This window comes from Squalius cephalus (genome assembly GCF_949319135.1).
Source record: "Squalius cephalus genome assembly, chromosome: 21".
Classification (NCBI taxonomy): Eukaryota; Metazoa; Chordata; class Actinopteri; order Cypriniformes; family Leuciscidae; genus Squalius; species Squalius cephalus.
In genome coordinates, this window is record NC_137142.1 from 21,370,731 (window position 1) to 21,398,065 (window position 27,335).

The 27,335-nt window shown below is 37.3% G+C and overlaps 3 protein-coding genes across 7 annotated transcripts in view; all 3 read right to left on the bottom strand.

Moving 5' to 3' along the window:
- The window catches only part of rin2a (Ras and Rab interactor 2a), a 34,804-nt gene extending 18,171 nt beyond the window's left edge, over positions 1–16,633 (bottom strand). For 2 of the 4 annotated variants that reach the window (XM_079855544.1, XM_079855547.1), the window contains exons 1-3: positions 16,410–16,633; positions 13,797–13,867; positions 1,606–1,704 (exon numbers count right to left, since the gene is read on the bottom strand). In XM_079855544.1, the coding sequence (XP_079711670.1) occupies positions 1,606–1,665 (60 nt within the window). In that variant the 5' untranslated portion in view covers positions 1,666–1,704; positions 13,797–13,867; positions 16,410–16,633. Of the gene's footprint in view, positions 1–90; positions 152–1,605; positions 1,705–13,796; positions 13,868–16,409 lie in introns of all 4 variants that reach the window. The other 2 variants (XM_079855546.1, XM_079855545.1) reach the window with 2 other exon arrangements.
- A 2,143-nt stretch (positions 16,634–18,776) lies between these two features.
- Positions 18,777–22,561, bottom strand: LOC307149792 (uncharacterized protein). The gene is made up of 4 exons (XM_079856359.1): positions 22,146–22,561; positions 20,885–21,102; positions 20,556–20,715; positions 18,777–20,473 (listed from the first exon to the last, which is right to left on the bottom strand). The coding sequence occupies exons 1-4, from the start codon at positions 22,405–22,407 to the stop codon at positions 20,256–20,258; spliced, it is 858 nt and encodes a 285-aa protein (XP_079712485.1). The 5' UTR covers positions 22,408–22,561; the 3' UTR covers positions 18,777–20,255.
- Positions 22,562–26,199: 3,638 nt separating this feature from the next.
- The window catches only part of slc24a3 (solute carrier family 24 member 3), an 88,977-nt gene continuing 87,841 nt past the window's right edge, over positions 26,200–27,335 (bottom strand). Inside the window, exons 16-17 of one of the 2 annotated variants that reach the window (XM_079855404.1) lie at positions 27,091–27,156; positions 26,200–27,005 (exon numbers count right to left, since the gene is read on the bottom strand). In XM_079855404.1, coding sequence (XP_079711530.1) covers positions 26,856–27,005; positions 27,091–27,156 — 216 coding nt within the window. In that variant the 3' untranslated portion in view covers positions 26,200–26,855. The remainder of the gene's footprint in view (positions 27,006–27,090; positions 27,157–27,335) is intronic. The other variant, XM_079855405.1, reaches the window with a different exon arrangement.

Consider the following 27,335-nt stretch of genomic DNA (forward strand, 5'->3'; position numbering starts at 1 on the left):
GGTGAGTAAATAATGACAGAATTTTCTTTTTGTTGTTGTCGTTGAAGTATTCCTTTAATAGATGACGAAGGTAAAATTCAATCCGCTCACCACATTCCACTGAAGTATCATCTAAATTGATGACAGGGAAGAGATGTTACAGGAGAGTTTTCTGTTAAGGAAACAAGGAGGAATATAAATTTGTGTTCACTGATGTTCATAATCTTATCATGCATTCGTCAAGGCCGATTAGTGTCAGAGCGAAAGCCTGATTTATTTGCCTTTGGCTGCATCTAATTGTTTACATGAAACAAAGCTTGCAACTGCAACTACAACTTCCTCCTGCATGAAATGATCACAACACATGCTGGAAGAGAAGTAAGGTCACCCTGAAACAATTACATAAACATTCACAAAAAAAGGCTTTATCTTTGTTGGAAGAATAGCTTGCAGAGATAACAGCTGGATCTATCATCCTCTGAGAACCTCTTAAGCTCGGCAGCTTTAGTGCTGGCAGAGAACGGACAGCATTCCACGTGGTCTCCAGAGGCCATGACTAACCTGCGCTCTGTCTGGCTCTAAAGTAGGACACTTACAGAAAGCAAACTTATCCAGTGATGGTGGTTTTCAGTGTGTCATTTATCGCTGGTTGATACATTACTGTGGAAGATGTGAACAATAGTGCTGTTCAGTCATGGCGTTCATGGTTGTGTGTACAGTAGCCTACCTAGTACCACCTCGGTTGAGGTTGCAAGCGAGCTGTACCGATACTAAAATGTGACGTGTAAACACTGCAGATCACTGATTGGTCAGAGAGAATCGTCACTTACCAGCGTCATTGGAGTTGCGACATGAGACACCAAACCCACTAGATTTAAATAGTCAGCAACAGCCACTGCAGTATCATTTGTTCACACAAATTTTTTAAACGACTTGCTTTAACCGTCGCCGCACGCAACTTGAAACAAGAAATGGTTGTATCGTGTTCAGTAGACGAGGTGGCGGTGCAACTATAACAATCAGTCTATAATCCCATCCCTGTATGACTTTTGTCTGTGGAACATAAAAACATATGTGAAAAATCTATATTTTTTGTCCATACAATGAAAGTCAATGGGGTCCAAAACAACATTATTTCAGACCTCATTAATTTTGATGGTGCAGACAAAGTTTTTTGTACCAAAAAGTCATTCAAGGTTTGGATTTTTTTTTTTTTTTTGGTGACTATAGCTTTAACACCAGGGGCCAGTTGCATAAACACAACCACTATGTTAAGACTGTTTCTTAAGAACTAGGCTTACCAACTATCAGTTGGTTAAAAATAATTACACAGTCGTATTAGACAGATCTAAATTTGATGTTACATACTTAAATAGTTATGACTAGTCTTTAAGAAAAAACTTGTAAGACCAGTAAGCAGTTTATGCAACAGACCACGGTTGTAAACTGGGTCTAAATGACAAAAAAAGCAAAACCAGTTTCTTAATATAGGGAGGCTCAGTTAGAGAAACTCATGTAATGATAAAATACAGTACATGCAAATTCATATCCAGAGCATGCAGGCAGGCACACACAGACAAACAAGGCAAAGCTCAGAGGACAGTGGGGATGTGTCTCTCCCCTCACCTTAAAAAAGCTGCTGCTCCGGTCCATGAGGCAGGACTGCATCATCATCTCTGCAGACATGATTTGGTGTAAGCAGCTCTTCTGTGTCGGGCTGGGTTTCTGTGGATCACAGACACACATGCTTTATTTTGAAGCCCAGAAAGAGGAAATCTCAACCCATTCCACATGGATAGGCCAGAGAAACGAGCATGCAAGACTTGTAGAGCAGGAGACTGGCATACATTCACCTCATGCACACTCTAAACTTCATCAAAAGCCTTCTTCTCTTGCACCTCATTTCCTGCCTTGTGGATTAACCAAAACTACACCCTTCACACACACTTTAACACTGTTTTATACATTCACACAGTCACAAACACATCTTGTCCTAGGTTTCTTATAATAAGTAGGATGTGCAGTTTATAATTGCCAATACTACAGCTAGGGCTGTCAATTCAACACATTATTTTAGTACTATTAATAATAAGGTATAATAAATAATAATAAATAATCAGATAAATAAATATAAATTAAATTCTATGATTCTGAAGTATAGCCTATATTTTTAAGTAATGAATTTATCAAATAATAACCTTAGCTATAACAAATTGCACTATACATTTGCAAAGAGATCATGGAATTACTGTTAAGCTGCATTCACACTACAAGCAACAAAGCGACATGATCCCATTCATTTCAATGAAGAGTGGGTGATTTCTGGCGAAACGAGCAACTGCGACCGTTGGCGACTGGATGGGGTGTGTCCAGCGATGCGACAAAGTTGAGATCAGTTCAACCTTAATGCCAATGAAGAGCGAATTTCAAGAACTACAACCAATAGGAGGTATAAGTGGAGTGCACGTGATCCATCACTCTTCAGTGCAGAGGCAAGATGAAGGAGAAGCTCATTTTAGCAGTCAGCAACTATCCTATAATTTATATGTCTCCTTGTACATACGATGGTACTCGCATGTGCTGACTCCGAGCCGAATGGTTTGATCCCAGATAGACCGGCATTTGCCCTTTTGCTGCAGATAAATAGCCTTGATGGCAAAGAGCACTTGCTGTTTCTCATTCATCTTTATTATTAGGCATTTAATGTACTGATTCCATTTAAATTTAGACTTTTCCTTCCAAAATGTTTGTAGCAGCAAGAAAACAACATGGAGTGACATCTGTGAATGTCATTCGAACGTTACTAGGCAACCTGTATTGGGAACGCCCACTAGCGACCTCAACGCCAGCCACTGCTGACAAAGTCATTGGAAGTGTGAATGCAGCATTAGTGAAAACAGAGATGACAGTCTGAGTTTAAATCTTTTGTTCACCCACTTTTCTAAAGACATTTCAAACCAGCTTCAGGCATAATACAGGAGAGGGATCAGCTGGGAGACTGGTGGAGACAAAACCAGGGCAAAGGTCAAGCCATGAGAAAGGGTGGTGGTGGAAGAGAACAGGAGGAGGAACATAAAGCTTTCTTATGCACTTTATCAGCTGTAAATGTAAATTCTCCCTGGAATGTAGTGATTACTCACTGAAAATTACTCTTCAAAAGGCCAACATACTGTACAGTCAGGGTCAAAAGTTTGGAAACAATTTAGTCATACTGTAGAATGCAGTGCAATATGAAAACTGTTTTTTCATCCTCCTCCTTAAAGCTGTATGGTAAGCACTACCACTCAAAAGTTTGGGGTAAGGTTTATTTATTTTTTTATATAAATTAATTGTACTCAACAAGACTGCCTTAAATTGATCAAAAGTGACCGTAAAGATTTTTACCTCGTAACTAAAGATTTATATTTCAAATATAGTTTTTAAAAAAACTTCAAATCAAAGAATCATGAAAAAAAAAATCAGTTTCCACAAAAAACTAGTAAGCAGTACAACTATTTTTAACATTGATAATAAAAAGAAATGTTATTGGAGCACCAAATCAGCATATTAGAATGATTTCTGAAGGATCATGTGACACTGAAGACTGGAGTAATGCTGAAACATCAGCTTTACCTTTACAGAAAAATGAAAATTACAGAAAATGTTACAATATCACAGTTTTACAATTTTTCTTTTTTTTTTTTCAAAATAAATGCAGCCTTGGTGAGCATAAAAGACTTCTTTCAAAAACATTAAAAGAATATCTTACAGAACCCAGTTTTTTGAATGGTATTGTATACAGTCAGCCAGGGTCAAAACTTTGGAAAAAAAATATTCATAAAGTGGAGAGAAATATCACTGGTAGAAAATCCTGTTTTGCCCTGGTTGTTACAGTCAGTGTTAAAATTAAAGCATGCTTTTTGTAACTGTACCTTTCAGACTTCAACATGTAAACAGTCTCAACTGTAAATGACAAAACTGTGGTTCATCAGAATGGAAAGTTCCATTAATATGGAACATGAATGGTCATTAACTAGCCATTTTACAATTTAATTTCTATGAATTTGCTAGAGTGACTTTAGAGGTAGCTTTTTGTATTGTACTGCATAGAACATAGAATTCTTTGACTTCAAAACATTTATGAAACGTCTTTAACATTCAATTTAATTCAAAAGTAAGCTACATAAATACACCCTCCCAGAGAAAGCGTAAACGATACAGCCATTAAAAACAGCCACACTGCCTCTGCAGGTCTCTTTGTTCCCGAGGAGTGAGCGTCTCTCTACTGCTGCATAAGATTGTCATCAGCTAAAGCAAGAGCCAGCGCTGACCCACTTCCAGATGCTGCAGATACCCAACACCCAGAAATGCTTTGATCCAGCACAGCTGTCTGAGTTATGTACAACAGCTTTTTCCATCACAGACAGCACAGTCTTGCTTGCACAGTGTCAACCTGACTCCACTCTTACTGTCGACAAAGAAAACACAAAGCCTTTTCTCGCTGGATGAATTTATGTGTTGAGCTAACACAAAGCTGCTGTCTGGGTGCTGACACTGAAAGGAAAACTGTGGCAAACATGTGGAGCTCAGCTACAAAGTCTTTGATGTGACCATCAAGAAGATTTGAAAAGAAGCAGCATCTCCTCCCAAACCTTTGCTTTCTTCTACACATATTGCTATGGACTCTTTTGTCCTTCAGAGCCAATTATCAGCAGTGCTTATAAGTTCAGACTGTAGCACAATTCAGTACTACAACCCCTAAATACTGGAAGAGAAGTCTGAGTCAGTTCCAGGTATTTGCTGTGAAGTGTTGTTCCCGTGTTGACAGATATGGATTGAGTTTGACATGTTAATCTACTCCTCTCTGTGATGAGGCTTCACCTCATGTTGTTGCTGTAATGAGCCATCACAACACACATTCATCTTTCCTCAGCAGGGCTCAACAATAAAAAAAAAATTCTGCTTGCGCTGCCAACATTATATAGTCACTGTCCACAGATATATCAATAAACATGCACATTTGCTGGAAAACATTGTCATATTTTATGCTACAAAACAAGTGACAGTTCCATCATCTGGCTCGAAACTCTCTCTCAATTGCCCTATGAATTCAAGCAAGCCCTTTTTGAGCCCTGCTCAGTATGTCAACCAGAGAAAGCAAGCTGTTATTTACCTTGCATTATCCCGTTTTTGTGCCTGTATCTGTTTTTGAAAGACTCAACAAGACGCACTCACATAAGACTCGGTGAGTAAACAGGAAACCCCTCGGACTGCCAGCACGGGCAGAATAAACACAGGCAAAGTTATTAACTGGCCACTGTGGACCACAGACACGCAGAGAGAGAGAGAGAGAGAGAGAGAGAGAGAGAGAGAGAGAGAGAGAGAGAGAGAAAAGCGAGAGAGAGAGAGAGAAGAGAGAGAAGCGAGAGAGAGAGAGAGAGAGAGAGAGAGAGAGAGAGAGAGAGAGAGAGAGAGAGAGAGAGAGAGAGAAGCGAGAGAGAGAGAGAGTTCAATTGGTCATTTATCTCCCTCACCCACTGTCATCTCAATAGAGATGTCACGGCACTGGGATACACAGAAAATTACAGTTGAAAGGAACAGCCTTTGTTAGTGCATCTAAAATGTCAACAACTGCAAACAACACTAGACTAAAGGCTAACTCTTATCCTGTTTCCAATCAAACAGGGTCATTTGCTATAGTGTGCTGGGCGGCTTATACAATTGTAAAAAAGCTTCAACACTCCAGTTTTGTGTGTGTGTGTGTGTGTGTGTGTGTGTAGTGCTGGGTAGATTAATTAGAAATTGTAGTCCATCATTGAATACAAATTACATGATCCAAATTTGTTGTCAGTTACTTTTGACCTAACTTGTTTATAACATTGATTTAAATAGTCTTGATCTTGTACCATTTTGATAAAAAATGCAAAGAGAAAGAAAAAAAAATATATAAAAAATGTTATCAACAACATGAAGTGCACTAAACATTACATTATATCAGGAACTGCAGGGTTGATAAATAAAACAATAAAAATAAATCACTAATTAAAAAATATATTTTATTTGTTTCTGCTGTGAGGCCTCTCAATTTTCCATGTAATCATAGTCACCTGAGTAGTGGCCAGTCCATGTGTGCAATTCCACAAAACTTTTGAGGAAGGAAACTTTAAAAGGTCAAAAATAAGAATTAGGGAGGATCAACAAATTCTGAATAATTTACTGCCATTTTGTGAATATTAAGTAATCATGTAATCAATAAAAAAGTAACTGTATTCTGATTATCAGTATTTTAAAATGTAATGTAATCTAATTACAAGATCTGATTGCGTAATCAAGATTACATATAATCAATTACCACCCAGCACTGTACATATACAGTATCTCACAAAAGTGACTACACCCCTCATATTTCAGCCAACATTTTAATATATCTTCTCAAGGGACAATACTACAGAAATGAAACTTGGATATATTTTAGAGTAGTGAATGTGCTGCTTGTATAGCAATATATATTTACTGTCCTCTGAAAATAACTCAACATACAGCCATTATTGTCAAAATAGCTGGCAACAAAAGTGAGTACACCCTAAGTATCAATATTTTGTGTGAGCACCATTGTTATCTAGCACTGCCTTAATCTTCCTAGGCATGGAGTTCACCAGAGCTTCACAGTAATGACATAATGACACTCCTCCATAATGACATCACGGAGCTGCTGGCTGTTAGACACAAGGCGCTTCTCCACGTTCCCCATGAGGACGCCCCACAGGTGCTCAATAGGGTTCAGGTTTGGAGACGTACTTGGCCACTCCATCACCTTCACCTTCAGCTTCCTCAGCAAGGCAGTTGTCATCTTGGCGGTGTGTTTGGGGTCGTTACCATGCCGTTTCGACACAGTTTCTGAAGGGAGGGCATCATGGTCTACTTCAGAATGTCACAGTACATGCTGGAATCTACGTTTCCCTCAATGAAGCGCAGCTCCCCAGTACCAGACCATGATGCTACCACCACCATGCTTGACTGTAGGCAAGACGCAATTTTCTTGGTACTCCTTACCACACATTCTGGACACCATCTGAGCCTTAGTCTCATCTTAGTCTCATCAGACTACAGGACATGCTTCCAGTAATTCATGCTCTTGGACAGGTTGCTTTCAGCAAACTGTTAGCGGGCTTTCTTGTGAGCCAGCTTCAGAAGAGGCTTCCTTCTGGGACGACGGCCATGCAAACCGACTTGTTGCAGTGTGCGGTGTAATGTCTGTGCACTGACAAGCTGACCTTCTGCTTCTGCAACCTCTAAAGCAACGCTGGCAGCACTCATGCGTCTGTTTTTTGAAGCCAGCTTCTGCACCTGACGCACAGCACGAGGACTCGACTTCTTTGATTGACCCCTGCGAGGTCTGTTCCAATTGGAACCCGTCTTGGAAAACCTCTGTATGACCCTGGCCTGTATTGTAACTCAGTTTCAGGGTGTTACCAATCTTCTTATAGCCTTGGCCATCTTTGTGGAGAGCAACAATTCTAATTCTCAAATCCTTAGAGAGTTCTTTGCCATGAGCTGCCATGTTGAATATCCAGTGGTCAGTATGAGAGAATTGTACTCAAAGCACAAATTTGAACTGCTCAAATACAAGGTACACAAACATTTTTTGTCCTGTCAAGCAGACAAAAAATGAAAATGATGAATAGGACATGTGGCTTTGCATGGTTAAACGACGTACAGCTATTATCACTTTAGGACAGGGATGGGCAACTTCGGTCCTGGAGGGCCACTGTCCTACAGAGTTTAGCTCCAACCCTGAAAAAATCACCTGCCTGTAATTTTCTAGTAATCCTGAGGACCTTGATTAGCTTGTTCAGGTGTGTTTGATTAGGGTTGGAGCTAAACTCTGTAGGACAGTGGCCCTCCAGGACCGAAGTTGCCCATCCCTGCTTTAGGGTGTACTCACTTTTGTTGCCAGCTATTTTGACAATAATGGCTGTATGTTGAGTTATTTTCAGAGGACAGTAAATATATACTGCTATACAAACAGCACATTCACTACTCTAAAATATATGCAAGTTTCATTAATATAGTATTGTCCCTTGAGAAGATATATTAAAATGTTTGCTGAAATGTGAGGGGTGTACTCACTTTTGTGAGATAGTGTGTATATATATATATATATATATATATATATATAAATGCACAAACTGTGTATTTGTTTTTCTTTATTTCCTTAAATCCCTTTTAATCCTTATTTTATTTAATTCCTTAATGTGTGTGTTGATGTAGGAGTCTGCTCAGCTGGGCTGTTCGGACCCACACAAAGGCACATCTGAACTACGAGGCACAGAGCGTCTCTGTGTCCTGCACATTTAACAGGTGCGTGGTAGCAGAGAGGATTTTCTGTAGTCTGGCGAGACCGGGCAGGGCTTGACGGGAAATGGAGCTCGCAAGCAATTAAGGGGGCTGAGATATAAACAAAGAGAACAAATAGAACAAAAATGTGAGCAAGAAATCTCTGTTATGGTATTTCTGGTATTCTTATCTGGGCTGATGTAAACAGGAACTTAATATTTTAGAGTAAGCTTGATAGTGAACAGTGTTTGGGCCAAAACAACATCATGCCACTAAAAACAAAACAAAACACTACAGCATAGTTAATTGACAGCCTTGGAACATTGCTTGGATTCAGCCCAAGTCAAGAAATTACTTGAGAAAAAAAAACATTTTTGTGGAAGGTTCAAAAGAATTGCATTTATTTCAATTAGAAATCTTCTGTAATTAAAAATGTCTTTACTGTCACTTTATGATATATTTAATGCAGTCTTGCTGAATTAGTATTAATGTATTTAAAAAAAAAATCTTCAAATAAAATAAAAACATAAAAGTGACACATGATATATGTTATACCTTAAGGTATAATGTTAGTCAAAGTTTTGTGCACCAAAAAACAGATTTTCATTTTTTACCATCTCTCTCTCTCTGGTCTACTGTTCCTTTAACACTGATGTAAACGCTCTCTGATTGGCTAACTTTGCATGCAAGTTGCACAAAAGCATTGCTTTCTTGTTAGGGATGCAGAAAAAGTACAATATTCACCAACTTATCTTACTCTCATCATTTGTAAAATATCAGCTGGATTTTCTACTGTTGATTAATAGGATATCCTACTTCCACATTATTTCTCCACATTTTAGCAATTGGTGCCGAGAATAAAATACGGTGTTGCTTTGCAATCAAAGTGCATCTGTATAATCATTAAGCAATTGAGCAATGGGCTTTTGCCCCATTTCTGTTAATGTAACTGACAGAGGAAGTCACAGCGTGTTGCTGAAAGATGCAGTCTTTCCAGTCCTGTTGAACTGGACATGTGTTGGTTTAGATTCAAAGTGTGATTCACAGCTAACGAAATCAGATGTGCAGTTTGTATAGTTCATATTTGTATTGAAGTGATCTTGTGAGTAATATTTAACAGCAAACAAATGAAAGTCTAAACAAAAGCCAACTATAAAATGTACCCATGCAGTACAGAGTGCTGAGAGTCTATAAATCACCCTAAAATTATTTAAATAATCATTATGCTAAATTATTTAGTTTCCCTGAAGTCCCCATATTCTTGGGAGGGAATTTTAGAAGAACCATCTTAATTGTTGGCATATTGAACATTTATAACATATGTTAGAGAGACCGTAACTAGGATAAATTATAGCACAAATCACACACACATTCAAAGCATTATACTAATAAATCACCCTCAAGTCTGATGCAGTGGTTAGACAGTGTGTGAGAAGGGGAAGGGAGAGGGAATAGAGACTGTGTTTCTATTGGACAATAAAGTCATCTGGCACTGTGTTAAGACCCTGCTGCTACATGGCCCTCCACCTCACAAAAACCCAGCTGGAGTAAATCCAGCTCGGCTCAGAGCCTGTAGAGAGCTCTCCCCGGCCGAGGTAGGGGGACAGCAGCCTTGAGACTACAACAGTTAAAAACACAGCACACTACAGACATCCCTGCTTTAGAAACAACAACATATTATACATGCAACGCAACCCACTCGTCTTTTCAAGTGGTGCTTACATAACTAACAGAGACGGAGATACAAGCTGTGATCCGAAGATTTAGATCCAGTCTTTCCTCCATCAGGGCGTCTCTAATCAGTTTTGTGGTCTGTTTACAACCCAAATGCCCAATGTTGTGCTGTACACATGTAAAGCCACTTTTAATAACATGTGAGGGATAAACTCGCACCTCGATTAGATTCGTTTGTTGTGATAAGACTTTTCTGTTGTTATACCATCTTTGATATTTACTTTATTTGCTGTCACTATGGTTAGTTATTTAGTAGTTACATGGTAATTGTGAAAACAGAATAGCCAATTTAAACTGCCAAACACTATATCTGCATCATTCCACTTGTTTGTGTTGCGTGTCCCAGACAGACTGTCAGTGTGTGCATTAGTGATGGGGATTTTTAGTGACACATTCTGCAAGTTACATTAATACGTCAGTTGATGGCGTCATTGAATCATTTACACAACTGATTAGCTCAAACACACCGATTCATGCAGAAACAAAACAAGTGACGATTGATTGAATTGCCTTGTCCAAATACCCACACTTGCGGTCTTTGCACTTGTCTACTTGCATTACGTATTTCCTCTATTTGGCCCAAGTGTTCAAGTAGGTGTGAAGACTGCAAGTGTGTGTAGAACTTTTGATTACTCAATGGGACACACTTATAGTCTTGCAAAAAAATTCAAGTGTTTACAGAGCATTTATTTATTATATTTTCAATCCTTTGCATTTTAAAATAAACTACATGTTTGTTCAGTAGTCGCTATGTAGCTAACAGAAGAAACAAATTTAAAATTGTGGTGCTTCTAATTAAGTGATAAAAACAGTTGCAAATGTTGTAAAAAAAATAGGCCTAAACCATACTCATCTTTGCACCAATAAAATGTGCAACACTTTATATTTTTACTACCAAATTATATGCATCTAATTAATTTAAATTACAGTGGAATGATTTCCTCGACATCTCGCGATTTTGGGTCACATGAGTTCCCGAACATAATGCATGATGGGATACGCTTAGCCTCGATAGTGTGGGTTTAGTGTGCATTAAGGGCACTGCACTTTGGCATTTTTAGGACATTGGACAGTCTTGCGCACTTACTTCCTGTCGCGTGCATGAGCTCTCAAGTGGCCAAGACCGCAAGTGTGGGTATTTAGACAAGGCATACAATTTACTCAATTGATTTGTTCAAAGATACGGATTCATTCAGAAATGAAACAAGTGATGAGTCATTGAATCATTTTCTCAACTGATTCCTTTAAATACACTGATTCATTCAGTAATGGTGCATCTCAATCAGCTCCCTAGGTCAGTAGTCAGGGCACTGATCAGGGAGTCAGAGTTTTAAGGGGTGTCTAATTCGCAAAATCCTTCCAGTGCACTGAAACGTTCGCTCCCTAAAAAGTCCCACAATGTGCCGTGAAAACCAGTGAGCATGGTCACTTCCAAAGTGCGAAACATAAATCACAGGAGAAATACAAACCATTACTTAATTATATGTCAGCATAAACATACATTGCTAAGCAGTTAATGAACATAATCTAGATCATATTTATTATTTATTTACGGCTGAAATGTTGCTTTTGAAATGCTACCATTAAAACAATATAATAAAGATTTCAGTTCTGCTGTTGTATAATGAGGACATTGTCATGTCGCCGGAAATAGAGTCATCAGTGTCCAATGTGTAGTGAGCCAAAGCCAGGGTCCTTACTGTCCTTACCAGTGCCTAAATTATTGTACGCTATATACTGGTTCACGACCTAGGAAACTAGGGATTTGATTGAGACGCACCGTAAACAAGTGACGAGTCATTGAATCATCTAATCAATTGAAACAAGTGACTGTCTTTATTAGAGTCACTGTGGATTCATTCAACCGATTCAACCGATTCGTTCAAACAAACTGATTCACTCAGGAACACCTGTGTGTTTGAGTCGAATCTCCATAGTACAGTGACTGTCACACAAGTAAATTACACTTTTTTTGCAACCGTTCAGAATGCACAAACTTAAAAATAACAATAATAAAAAAAAACCTGAAGACCCTAAATCTGATTGACAGTTAAATTCAAGTTAAAGTGTTTTTGTAGCTTAGTTTCCTGCTGCTGTCTGAAAGGATTGAGGAGTGACTCAGAAAAATGACATTAACAGGAACAGCTGCAAAAGCAGGGAAAACAGTGAGAAAACACACTCAAAATAGCCTCTCGTTACCGCAGTCTGCAGCACAGACCAACAAACCCAATCCATCTGAATGCTACTGGTCAGACTGCACAAGAGAAGGCTAAAAGATGACCATTTAGATCTGATTCCTTACATGCATTATTTCACAACGTTTTATCTTAACCATATCTAGGCCTGCTCCTAACATGGGATGGGCGTGATACCTTCCCCAGATCCCCAGGCACACAGACAGGAGAACCACATAAACACTCACTCGAAGGGAGCAGGCAGAGGCCAGTGCTCTACAGGATGTGGCCAACTCCACCCCACAAAGCATGTCCCAGAGCAATAACCAGACAAAATGAGGATCAAACAACGATTTATACATGTGCTGACAAATTCCAGACTCGTATATATTGGGCTGTTCTTGCATTTAAGTGCTTAGTGCACATCTTCCATTCGGTTTCATCAAGTTTCCTTTCCTCTGGTGCCCTGAATCTGAATGCGGCTTTTGATCTACGTTAAAAGTTTCCAACTCCTCAGAACTTAACCTTTCTCTCGCTTTTACTCAGTATCTCCATTTCTAGGTTTCTGTGTCAGACACAAAGAGGCCTCTCATTCAGACAGGGCAGTGTAAAGCGTGAGGTGATTCCGTGGGAAAGGCTCTTGGCAGACTGGCAGCTTCCTGACTGATATCATTTCTGGAGTCTTGGACTGGATACCGAACGATCGTCCACTGAGAAACACAATTGCCGCAACTTGCCCATCAAGCTATTATTATCCTTTTCTCATGTCTTTAGAAAAGGTCTAGAACAGGTTATCATGATAAGGAGGGGTTTTGAGTGCAAATACCCTCTTTTATTCAGCCCATAGATTTACATGTATCACTTTGATTTCTGTAAAACATAATAACCCCTCCCATCTAAGACAACAATGACCTGTTTGAAAGTTTTTTAAATACCAAAATAGCAACACTGAAGAAACCAAACAAGTTTCATTGCTAAAGCTGGATTCCAGCCACATAACATCATCCAAACTATGAGGTATGAGGATGTATGCCAGTTAAAATGAAGATACAAGTAAACATTTCTATAAATATATTGTGCTTGTCACTGAAAAAAAGCTTAGTCTATGCAAATTTGTTTAAAGGTTCAATACATCATTTGATGAATAATATCCATAACTATAAAAAAAAGTAAGTAAAGAACTTATAGTAAGGCACTTACAATAGAATTTAACAGATTGTGAACCTAAAATTTTTGTTAAAGAACTAAATTCTCTCATAAAAAGTGTTATCTGAGCTGTACAGTTGTAACATCTGTAGGTGTTGTTGCTAGTTCATCAGCTTCACCTGCCACCGGGTGTTTAGATTGCTTCTGGCTGGTGCAAGTATGCTTTAAGTGGCAAGCCCAAATCATTTTCTGTGTTAATTGACATTATGCCACAAAAGCTGCTGGTTGAGCTTATCTGTATATAAGCTGAAACATTCCTTTAAGAGAAAATGAGGTCTGCATGTGCTGACTACAGTCTCGCTTCAGTGGGAAAGACAGATAAACCATTAGATCTTGTTCAAATAAATCACACTTAAGCAGCAGACATGTGAAGCCGGCTCCCCTTACCTGTGTGGCTTACTCCGCTTCCAGGATCTCTTTCATCATGTATTCTTCCATTATTTAGTATTTCCCTATTCCTACAGAACATAAAGAGAAGACATAAAAACTGTGATTTGTGATTTTTTTTCACCACATTTTCAGATGCACAGCCAGGCAAAATTGGGCAAGACTGGAATGTGAGTGAGTTCTTTTTTTTTTTTTTGGTTGTTTTCGTGATGGGAAGATTTTCTTGTCAGCATTATCTGCTTCAAAACAGCACTAGTCCCAATGGGTCTCAGTGTTTCAAATATCTGAGGTTTGCTCTGTGTTTGAACCTCCAATTGGCCCAAAAAATGTAAACTAGGCAAAAAATATTCAGTGTGCATACAAAAGTTTGGGGTCGGTAGGAAAGAAGTCTCTTATTCTCACAAAGCCTGCATATATTTGATCAAAATACAGTAAAATAGTAATATTGTAAAATATATATATATAATTAAAAATAACATTTTGAATTTTCAGCAGCCATTACTCCAGTCTGCAGTGTCACATGATCCTTCAGAAATCATTCAAGTATACTGATTTGGTCATTTTCTTATTATTATCAATGTTGAAAACAGTTGTGCTGCTTCATATTTTTGTGGAAACTGAAATAGATCTATTTTGAAATAGAAATCTTTTGAAACATACATTTACTGACCCCAAACTTTTGAACAATAGTGTATAATAAATTAATATAAACAAGTTGAAAAGTAAAGGAAGCAACAAGCAAGGAAATTTAAGTAAGAAAATACTGAAATTGTGTACTTTGACAGCAAAAAAACCCTACTAAAATATCACACTGTGTGAGTCTTTGGCTTGTTTTCAACATTCTGTGGTTAAACTAAATCTGATATTTCATTACCCCTCTAACTTTACATTCATTGCTCTGATCGGCTGAGCACTGGAGAACGTTGCATTCATTTCAAAGTTGTCAAGCTATTTAATCACATACCCGCCACCACATTCAATGAAATCAGTATAACAACTCTCAATACTGTCAGCAGGCACTAAAATTATGCAGACAAATCATAGTACACAGAATTACCATAATGAAGACACCGCAGTCACGGCTGACACCTCAGCATTTGAGTAAAGCTCAGTGGTCGCATAAGCAATTCTGGCAAACCGCAGCTTAAAGTAAACACGACTGGTGTCATGTAAAAAATAAATAAATAAACGGATCAAACCGTTCTCTTGCCAAACTAATCCAATGGCAATCACTGCACAACTCTGAAATTTTTGTCAAGTGACGCATGTTCTGCTCAAAATCAGTTAAGTTACTTCCCTTTGCCTGAGACTAATCCTCTTAACAGGCCTCAGAGCCACTGCTGAAATATTGGTGGGGAAGAAATGAAAAGTCTGGTGGGAAAAATCAAGTTAGTAATGAATGCCATCAATTTTTCTGACAGCTATAAGAGATAATTAATGCATTCTGTAAAGTACAAATGGTGGATAAGTAATCACACAATATCATAGAGGACTTTCCATTGTTTTCTATTATACAGGCTTATTACTTTTCTATCCTTTAACACTATCCTTTTTGCATTTTTAAACTTTAAGACAGTATGTTTAGTAAGTTATTTTCCTCATAGGCGTTGTTGGCTTTTTTTGTTGATTTCAGGTTTTATGATCAAGGGACATTTGGTCCACATACTCTACACAATACAAGCAAAACTGGTACACACACTTCCAAATGCTAGTTTTAAGGGATGCAATATATATTTTACAGCTGCCTTACATTTTGATGTAATAACTTACTGAAATAATTGTGTACAAATGAGGACAGTACACAGATGCTACTAACTTGACCCCTAAACTAAATTTACTTCCCTCACACAAAGTTCACAATGGAGCATATATGAGGAAGTGCAATGCGAATATTATATGATATGATTTTTTTAAAACATTTTTAGCATGACAACTTTTAAAGTGCATATTCTATCATACAAAAATACACTGTTCAGTGCTCTACTAAAGCTGAGCTTGAGAAATCCACATAATTACTGTTTATATCTTTCATGATAAGCAACCTATGAATGTGTCAAAACCTAAGCTGACTCATACTGATGACCGCATTTTGAGTTTCGATAAGCTATACTCATATAGTAGCCTACAGTGATCCTACAGTTTTTACAGGTCTTGTAAATTTTGGACCTTCCTTGAGACCATACTTAAGACTTTCAAAACATTATGATGACATTCAAAAACACAACATCACATTACATTTATGTTCCAAATAGACCATTTTGGTAGGCAACACTGTAGGCTACTACAAGCCTAATACCGGCTGGCAACAACAATATTTTGATTCATGACTACAAGAAAGCAGGTGGTAGCCTACTAAACAGAATTCACCAAACTATCCTTATCAGTGTTAACCCAACATGAGCCTAACGTATTTAAAACATTACAATCACGGCTAATTACGTGGTAATGAAACGTATGCATAAAATAGGCGAAAATTTATAAATATTATTTACGCTTTCACATTTGAGACTTACATAGGCTATAGGCTACATCTGACAAGTAGGTGTTAATAAATAAATAAAAATAAACTTAAACACTCGCCATAGACCTGCGGTAATAAAGTGTGAGACTCACCTCGACGGCTCGAAACCAAAACACCCGCTAACAAAAGCACATTTACGCATTTATAAGAGCTGGATGATGTTTCTCCAAAAGCTCAGTTGCTGTTAACAGTTTTAGATGTTCCCTACATGACCGATGCAAGGTTGTGTCCTTGTACTTCGCAAGAATAACTCTTCTAACTCATAGCTGTGTTAAAGCATGCGACCTCTCCCGGCAAAAACAAACTCCAGGAGGAGAACAAAAGTTGATGTGCATTGAGTTTCACGTCACGTGTCCCAGCTGGGAATGTCTCTGGAAGGGAAAAGCTTTTGTTAGACCCAGCAACCATGTTACTCAGAGAAGAACATGAAAGAACCGGAAAGACAGTGGAAAACTATGGAGGACAAATCGAAAATAAACAATTTAAAAGTAAATGACCTGGTGGGCTCAATTTCCACTTTAAACCTCAGTTGCTTTATTAAAGCAATGAAAAAAAAAGAGCAAAATCTACTAAAATATCACTTGTTTTATTATACGATATTACAATACTGCGTTAATTGTCATTTACCAAGTATAACATTGGCCTTATAATATGACATTTTATTACATCTAGGTTATAATGTAATTTCCATAATAGAAGGCGATTAAACAATAGGTTTAATACAAATACTACAATACAAAAATAACCTATGCAATGCAAATGACATTTCTGAGAAGAACAAATAGTAATTGGAATAGCAGCATGCACACACACTGAACTAATAGAGTTGAAGCACCCTTTAATTTTATTACAGTACTCAGTCTGTTTGAATAGGAGTCTATCAGCTTGGCAGTTGGCACATCTTGATTTGGGAATATTTTCCAATTCTTCTTTGCATAAATGTCTCCTGTGCACGGCCCTCTTCAGGCAACCCAACATATTTCCTATAGGATTCAGGTCTGGGCTCTTGCAGGGCCATTCCAAAACATTAAAGCTGCACAATTCTGGATAAATTGAGAATCAAAATATTTTTTTTGTTTCAAATAGAGAGAATTTTCCCACAACTCTCAATAGACAACTAAAAATGTACAAGACGTTCTGACAAATGTTGCTGCAGTCAATTTATGCATTTAAAATGTTTAATAAATATGGATTAATCATTTAATCAGTTTGAATAAATGATTCAATGTGTCACTCATAAAGACTTAACTTGTTTTATTACTGGATTAATCAGAGGTTTTTTTTTAACGAATCTCTTGAATGATTCAATGACAAATGCGTTTTTAAGTCACTTGTCGCCACCTGGTGGCGTAACTATGTAATTGATACAATCACAATTTTAAGCATATTGCTTTCAGGTGTTTTATTTTGATCGCTTCTGTAGACATCATTTTTTATATCCGAATTATAAACTTTTATCCCACTTCTGTGATAATATGAATACGTGTAACAAAGAGATAACGATACTGTGTGAAGTTTGAAAAGACTGTTTGTGAAGCGGTTTCAATACCTTTGACAACTGCTCTCTCTGGGTCAGCAAGCATCGTAAACGCAGATTTTAATGTTCCTGTGTGATTTTTGTGAAAAAGGGTTTAATACACAACACACAGGCAAATCGTTATCATTTAGGAATGAGATCACGTTGGTATTTAAATCGAGGTCTGCCCTATAACCCAGACAGATGAACAAAAGAGGAGATAGGCCTAGTTGTTACATGTAGGGAGGAACCTATTTGAAAGAAAGAGCTGCAACTCTTTTTTAATGTTACTGTAGGCCTCTTGACAGCCTATCCTCCCTTCTTTGTCTTCTCATCAATTTGGAGGGACATCCTGTTCTTGATGTCACTGTACTTTCACCACTTGTTGATGACTGTCTTCCATGGCATATCGAATGCCTCAGAAAAAGTTATTTGTAGCCCTCACCTGAGTAAACTTTTCAACAATGAGATTGTGGTCAGTGATATGTAAACTCTTTTTGGCCAATGGTTCTTGTAATAGCATCCAACCAAAAAGATGACAGAAAAATCTTACAAGAACAGCTGCTATTTATTTGGAGTTAATCAGAGTCACTTCAGGTGAAGGCATGTGTGTACTATTTCACATGAGCTTGATGATTGGTTAATTCTAAGCACAGCTACATAGACTACCCAATTGTTATGCACACAATGCAGTTAGGTTATTTTATGATTTTATTTTGAATCTTTCTTTTTCTCTGAAATTAGTCACTTTGGTTTTCAGTGGCATTGCATAGGTTGTAATTTCATCATTAAAGGTGCAAATTTATCTTGTTTCATTCCTAAAAAAAATAAGCTGTTTTAACTGGGGTGTGTAGACTTTTATATCCACTGTATGTATTAGTAAACAAATAAAATACCATAGTGACAGCTTAAAGGGTTTTTGTAGAGTTTTTTTTTTTTTTTTAAGTCCACAGAGCCAGATGTAACCATTGGTCAGAACACCCATTGATTTCTGCATTTCTTTATTTCCATGCTAAATATGGGCATGGGTTCCAAAGCTGAAGATTTAGTAAAATAATCTTGCACTTTACTCTCATAGAGTAAAAAAGTTATATTACTCTATCACTTAAATAGAAAAGAGTGGCATTATGAACACAAAAAAAGTCACAGAGATCTTTTTTAAACCTGTTTTTATGGATGTCAGGAAGCAAAAGTTCTTAGAAAACTATTCACATTTTCAAATTTATCACTAGACAATTCTAAAATAATCCATTTTATTAAGCAAAGTCATTAAATTACATTTGAGAAATGTAATTTTTGTGTTTTTTGTTGTTGTGTACAGCTATATTTCGTGTTGTAGCACTTATTAACTTTTTCATGTTTGAACTAATTAAATCTAATGTCCATTTATTGTTAAACATAATCACCAAACCTTGCAAAACGCATAACATTCGTAACAACTTCCAAGTTGAAAAATGGATTGCAAAACTATTTTAATTCAAAACTTTGAAAACTGAAATAAATTGCCATCAGTGTTTAAATTGAAACATATTACAATATATTTAAAATATATTTGCAGGCACAAAGCAAACATTATGCACAGATTGTTTTACGTTTGCCCATTGTTTTAAAGCTCTATGCTGCAAATACAGTACATAACTTTAAGATAGGAAAGAAAATATTATATTAAGAAAAATGTAATATGACAAAAAAGTAACATTCATCCTTTGAAAGTCTTGTCATTTGGTTTGTGACCCGTCCTGGCAAAATTAGTCGCCATGAGCAAATTTTCCAAAAATTAGTTATTGTTATTTTCACATTCTTTATTAAAGAAACCTTCAAAATGATGTATGATTTGTTGCAGCAAAGTCAATTTAGAGAAAAATCAAGGTAAAACTTTCTGAAGGTTCCACAAGAAAATCACCTAGCAACAGACAGCCTATATATTAAAACCTACTGTACTGCATGGATCTAATAATATGGTACACATCAGATGTTTTCTCCCCCCTACAGTTAACCAAACATTCACTTAAGACATAACAGATAATGTTTGTGTGAATACATGCCAAGAGAGATATTATGAAATACTGTAATTCTGTGTATATCGGGAACGCACGTCTGAGGCGTCTTCGTGCGCACGCTTGTGTTAGTCAGTGCAAGATCATTTTGTTTACATCAGCATGAGTCTGAAATCACATGGCATTGGTTCAGACTCATGCCATCGAGAATTTGCAATGAATATTGTGCTGAGGGGAAGCATTTCGACACATTTTGCCAGCATGAGTCACATTTCTTCATTCACGGAGTTCACTTTACCTGTTTTTTTTTTACATTTAGTGATACAATATTTAGTGTAATCAGTGCTGAAAGTGTTAGGGACCGCGCTTTCAACCCTCGGGAGTACCGGCACTTTTTTCCCCACCACTTCGAGCACTGAATGTAATTATATTGTGACCTGAATCTCATCAGATTCCAGATTAAGCTGGTTATGATCCTCCACAGTACTGTCAAATTTGGGACAGATGAACTCAACAGGTTTCCAGTGTGGTCTTCGTCCACTTCCTCTTTGTCGGAAAGGGGCAAACCGCAACCATTTCTTCACTACATCAGCAAACTGGTGGTGTGTGGCCTCCTTTCCTACGGGTGTCCTCTTCAAGGCACCTGCAGAGAAAAGAGTTGAAACATTACTTCACATGAAGATCTAAAACTGTTGTACTGAAACATAATTTTAAAGGTTGCTTACGAAATAAAACCCCCTGCAGTCTGGTGTTTCTGAAGCTCCGTTTCTGTCCTCTGCCAACCCAGTTGAGCTCCGAGCCCACACTGAAAGAGAGAACAGCGTGCATAAGACGCCGGACCGCATCATCCACCGTGGCTCCGCCCATCCTTGAGAGATGTGACACCTATGGAAAAATCAAAATATGAAGCAATACTCAGTATAGGTGAAGAAGGGAAGAGTGTTACTAGAAAATGTTTGATTGAGGTTTACAAAAATCACATAACCCATTATTACATGTGCTGTAGAAACTGTAAATTGAAGAGTACATTTACAGTAGCCTATTTATTATTTACCATTCTCCTCTGAGATTCAGTATCCTCTAAATGCTGCTCCGTTTCATCAAGCTGTTCCATAGTTCTCAGTGGCAGATCTATGTCAAGTGGTTCGTCCTCTTCTTCACACACTTGTCCATGAATCCTGGCCTGCAGGTCTTTCAGAACTTCCCACTGCCTCTGTTGCTCCTCCTTGATCTCAATAAGTAGGGATATGATTTTCCTGTGAGCCGCTGTCTCTGTAGTTGTAAAAAGGTAGATTAAGTGAAGACTTACAAAAGGTTAAAATTCAGCATTGATATCAACTGTGTCAAGCTGCGTCAGTTGAGTTCCATTTGTGTGCAGGTATCCATGTGTCTACTTGCTGTTAAGTGCTGCTAAGGTGGTCTGGGTTGTTTCTGTAGGCTGTTTCTATATAGACAGTACAGTCTGATTTAAATATTTTATTCTATTAACAGGAATTTTATGTTGTACATCTGACGGTACTCTACATATGGACTTAATTTTGTCCATCGGCAATTGATTGAATCGTAGGTTCATTGTCGTTTGCTATAGAGTGCAACAGTCAGGTTCTGAATGTAAAAACTCAATTTTAATAATACCTTAAAAACCATTAAAGACAGCCTTACTGTAAGCTATGAGGTTGTTAATCGATAGTATTTGCTCATGTATGAAGCTATTAGCCCACATTATTTCAACTTAGTTTTACAATAATCATGTTTAACAGATTTTGTGGTGGAAAACTGCAGTGTTTCGTCAGCAGAACAATACAACTCAGCGAAGACAGCCTCGCTTTCATTTCCGTTAAAAATATCAAAGATGGCGCTGTTGTGAATAAGGTCTATTGCTGCGATCTCATGTGATTGACAGGTTGTCCCGCCTTCGCGCCAGTAAACGCGTCATCAGAGAAGAGATGTCATTGCAAGAGAGAAGTAAAGTTACTTTCATTAAAGTTTAGCAGGGTACATGAATTTAAAAAAATAAAAATATATTGTGCATGGATAAATAATTTATAACAAATACTGCAATATTACATAAAAAAATAAAAAGTCAGTTTTGATTTCATGGTGACTGAGTTTTTATTTTTTTATTTAAAAAAAAAAATTTTTTAAAGGAGGTTCTATGGAGGTTGGAGTAGAGTTGAGGGTTGTTTTATATATCTAAAAAGATAATGTATAACTTCCATTTTAAAAACTTAAAGTCAAGACATTTTAACACAACAAAGTTCCATAACGATTTAAGAAAAGCGATGTAAAGTGGTCATTTTCACTGCCTACAGTACCTGAAGATGAAGATGCGTTCTCTAGCATTAACTTTTCTGCCACTCCTGCAGGATTGTAGGACTGTGAATCCGCGCTGAAATTCACCTCCGCCCGCCCCGGGATGTCTTCTGCGCTCCTTCTCAAGTCTCCGGGCAGAGGGTTCATATCCTCCTCAGGCACCGCTAAGCGTCTCTGTGCCATTTCTGCCATGTGTTTACTCACTAAACCCTCCGCCCGGCGGTTTATGGCCCAGCTCGAACGACCGACACTGTTTGGGTCCATTTATATGGGTGTATTTATTAATTTACAAATAGCACTTTATGCAAAAATTGCTACTCTTGTTAAACACTGCGATATATGCGAGAAATAGGCGGAAATGGTTATCAAACTGTCCCCAGACAGCGCACGTATCACAGTACGCAAACGTCACAGCAACGTTGGCAGAACGTTGGGAATGTTGAAAGAACTACAATTCCCACAAGCATATCGTGACGTCACCCGTCGCTTACAGGCGCGCAGTTAAATTTAACTAAATCAAAATGTTGTCCACTTATTATTATTTTTTAATGCATTTATAGCAAAATGTTTTGGATAGATTTGGAATGTATCCTTTGTAAATGCTTAGGCATGAAAGTTTACTTTTCTGAAAAGATTATTTTTTAGTTTATTTTAATAGACAAAGATTATCATCAAATCTGGTCTTTATTGTTAATCTTTGTTTGATTACGGGGAAATACCATATAGCCTACATAAACAAAAATGTGTTAAAGAAAAACCCAACTTTTTGTTATTTCAGAGATATGAAAAATGATATAGAGTTACTACTTGGGTTGATAGTAAAGCAAAACGCCCTAGGTCTCTATGCAAACCTTTTATGCTATTTATATGATTTTCTCATACCTGTTCCTTTTTCTGCTTACATTTCTTTTTTTTCTTATATTTTCCCCTTCTATTTACTTGTATTATTATTTTATATGTTATACTTCTTTCTCTTACACACTCACTAATCCATGTTTTCATGCCAATATACAGTATATTCATGTAAATCAAGGAAGTGTAATGGGCTATGTTGTTTGAGATGCATCTGTGCTTATGAGGGCTAAATGTTTGAAAATGTCATCGACAAATATAGTAGCGCAAAACATGCAATTACAGACTACTTTGCTCTAAATCAACTAATAACAACAGTTTTGTGTGAGGGCTAGGGGTAGGTTTGATATTTTGGAAATATCTTTATCTCTGTATGCCAATCTATTTATTAGATGCCCTTATACAGTGAAAGCAACATGCATGCTTTTATGGCTGAAATGACCATTAGCGAACAATAGTGTTTACCTCAGCAAAGATCATTTTAATTATGTTCAAGTAGCAAAAAAAAAAAAAAAAAATTTACTCCTCTGATATACAACTGAAACACCTGAACAAAATGGTTAAGTACATAAAGCCAACCACCATTATTTTTTATGATTTCTGAAATGCAGAAGACATTAATTAATCTGAATGAAATATCTATGCTTTCATTGGAGAGTTTTCCATTGGAAAAAAGAAAAAGAAATATGAAAACATGCAATAATCTAAGAGGTCTAATTCCACTGCTGTCCGTCCAGTGCTCAACAATGTGTAATAGTAATGAACATAAATAATTCCTTATATTAAAATATCCCATGCGACTTAGCAAACCAAGGGTGTTTAATCAAACCCTCAACACAACAACAACAAAAATAAAATAAACAAATAAAGGACCCAAACATTGTACAGTATCTATGAAAATATTGTCAACAGATATACAGGCAAAGACAAAAAATATGAAGACATTTTCTTGTATGTATAATTATGTACATCAGCAATGCATCACCCTGTAAAAGTCACTTTTTATTAATATATGCCTGAATCCATGAAGAAATATCAGCAGACAAGAAAAGGAAATATGAGTGTAAATTGTCTAATTGTGGGCTAATTGGTTGTGCATGCCCCCATTATTATTATCATTATATTTGTGCGTACAAACGAACAGCAGCACTTTGATTTTCAGAAGTGATGATGATCAAATAGCATCAATAACTATTGAATCTGTAGATCGCTATGGCTGGTATATTGCAACCATAAACATAGGCATTAATGTCCCACAACCTGTAAGCAGCAGTGCTCATATTCTGAAGCATTACAGTTGCAGTGATAGTTAATTTAGTTGCATCTCAAAGCCTCTTTTTACTACCTTGATATCGAGCATATAGAGTGCACAAACTCTGTCAAACCTTACTGAAAGTAAGTAGCATATATATGACTCTAAGAATGTGATGTGTCATGTTTAGGATTTACAAGAAAAAACACAAACACAGTAATTAATCTACACATTATTGCATTTGATGAACAAAACTTTTCATTAAACCCTGCCTTCCCGAAATCTTCCTTATAATACCCTGCTTTACGAAGAAGAAAATAATGAACTACTGTAACAATCCTCAGCATCCAAACACAGCTCATACACTCTACTTGGATTACACCTAGCTTATATTTACCAGGAATATCACATTGCTTAAACCCTAGGCCTCCTGTTGCATTTTTGGGAAGTAAACTAGGCCTCAATGTCTATTATGAGTAATATAGAAAACAAAATGTTCATATAATCTGCCAACCTAGGGAAAAATTATCCTCTTTTTTACATCATTGATAAAAGAATGACCTACAAAGTGTGACCTTTGATTTTAAACATGCTCAAAGTACTTTGACAGTAAGCTGACAAATTAGTTATTTTTTGCTAAAGAATTCACTTGAAGCACATCCTACAGACTTTTAACAGCAGAAAACATTTCTAAACATTTTGCGTTACAAAATACAAAGTTGCGTTTTTGATAAAAATACTTTGCCGCAATACTCTTCCAGATATGTCATCTAAATTCTATCCTTAAAATATGACAAACAATTACACACCCAGTATCGACCAGTGCATAAAACACAAAATTTCCCTGCAATGTGCCTTCGGACTAGAAAACCTGCATGAAGTTTCTAACTAGACTAAAGGAGTCCATAGAATCGCTACTTTGTCAGCTCACTAAAAACCTCTGTAAGGAGAAATAGTCCACGCATCCACACATTGTGCCACAGTTAAAAGTTTACAGCTGTGTTACATTGTGGCGGTGTCTTTTTACAACCCCCAGAAACAGAGGCATACAAAACAAAGTATTTAAATCGTCCTTCTAAAAGAAGGCCAAGAAATGGAGTCCTGGTCCGTCTGAAAAATCCAACTTATTAACTGCATCCTTGGAAATGAATTCTGATCCTTGTTCTAGAGGATTTCTTGAAAAATTCCTTGATAAACTCTAAGATTAGAGCGGCATGCTAAGAGTAAAATGACTTGACCTCTTCTAGAGCAAATTGTATTGTTTTACATCTATGGTTTGACTTTGAAACAGTCTTATCAACGTTAGATGTTAGCTTCATTTTACCAGGACGAGTTCCTGTTAATCAGCTTCTTAGGTTTGTGGCTCACTCTCTCCATTCACTCTTAACAGGGAATGGGCCGATCTTAAATGTCAAAACAGTTAAGTATAAAATATATGTGTGTGTATATATATATATATATTTATATGTTTTCCCCTTGCCTGCCGAAGTTTTGAGTGTTCAAAAAATCTCTACAATTACCTCGGATGTCACGTCACACCGATATCAAATAGTAGAAACTGTTTTACGCATCAAGTCAAAGGTGCATCTAAAAGGGTGCATACTATTCAGAGAAGAAGGAATCCAGTAGAAAAGGCTGACACACAAGCTCTGAAGGACAAAACGGCGTAGCCTGGCTGAAACTCCAGAACGGTCTCTTCTTTGGGACAGCTGTGGGTTGGTTTCGTTTCAGTACGTCATAGGAAAGCAATGTGCATAAATAGTTTTCAATAAATTAATAAATAAACTTTTCTCTGTTTTCAGTATATACAGAGTGTTAGAGACGAAAGAATGTTCATAAACACATCTATAGAAATCCCATATATCGTCTCACTAAACATAAATATGTTGGTTGTAGCGTTCCAACATGTGTCTCCACACTGGTGCATACAAATGCCCGCTGTCTCTCTAAAAGCGATCTCAAACCTTTCGCTTTTATTACCTTCTCTGCACGGTAAACATATTCTCATTGGAAAAACGTAGACACTGATGACCCTGGCATCTGGATCAATCTGTCACATGAAGGTTGAAAGTGACTTGGTAATGCCCAAATTAAAAAGAGGACTGTTCACATGTATTTACTAGAGGTCACCAGTACCTTTCAGCAAAAAAAGAGAACCCTCATTAATCTATCATTTTACCGATATTAACAAGTCCAGTCTCTTCTTCCGTCAATTAGCAGCTAACAAAATAAATGCCATCATAAAATACATTTAGCTCATATTCTTTAAATATGTAATATGCAAAATATTTTGAAAAACAAAAAGTATTCACATCAAACCAGGCAGTAGTCATCTTTTACTACATTCCTGTCCCGTCAGAACAGTCTTTATACATTATCAGTCAACAGGACCATTCCTCACGCACAATCCTCTCTCCTCTTGTAACACCACAGACCCAGAGACTCTATCAATATTGCACCCATTGAAAAGAAAAAGAGAGGATCGATAGAGGATCAGCTAGATCAATAAATAAATATTCCTTCAGAACAGCCGGTCTGCCTCTGATCAAGGACTTGTGCCATTATCCTCGCAAGGTCAAGGAGGGAGTGCCGGGAAAAGGAACGTTTCTCATTCTTCGCGGCAGGTTGGCAGATTGACGAAGGTGAATACGTTGAACTCGATGAGGATGGAGAAACACAGAAAGACAGCGTACATCAGCAAACACATGAAACCCAAACGCCTGTCCAGTTTCCAGTTGTTCAAATGTACACCGAGAACCTGAGAGGGAAAGAAAGGGTAGATTGTGAGAGATGGATTCAAAGGACATTGGTTTGAATAAGTGTTTTTAATTGCTCTCACATACCGTGAGAAACACAGATGCCAGCAGCAGCCCGACCGAGAAGATCAGGCCTTTACTGTTCAGGTGAATCTGAGAAGAGATGCATAAATGTTAGAACTTGCACTCATAAAATGTTGGCAAATGGTTTCAAACAAAGCCCTGTGTTTATTCTACTGTGTTTTCAATTTAGACCAGATGTAGACAAACATGTACACAGACCCAAAATTGACTATTTTCTTTTTGTCTAAATTTCTACTTTAAACTTAAAA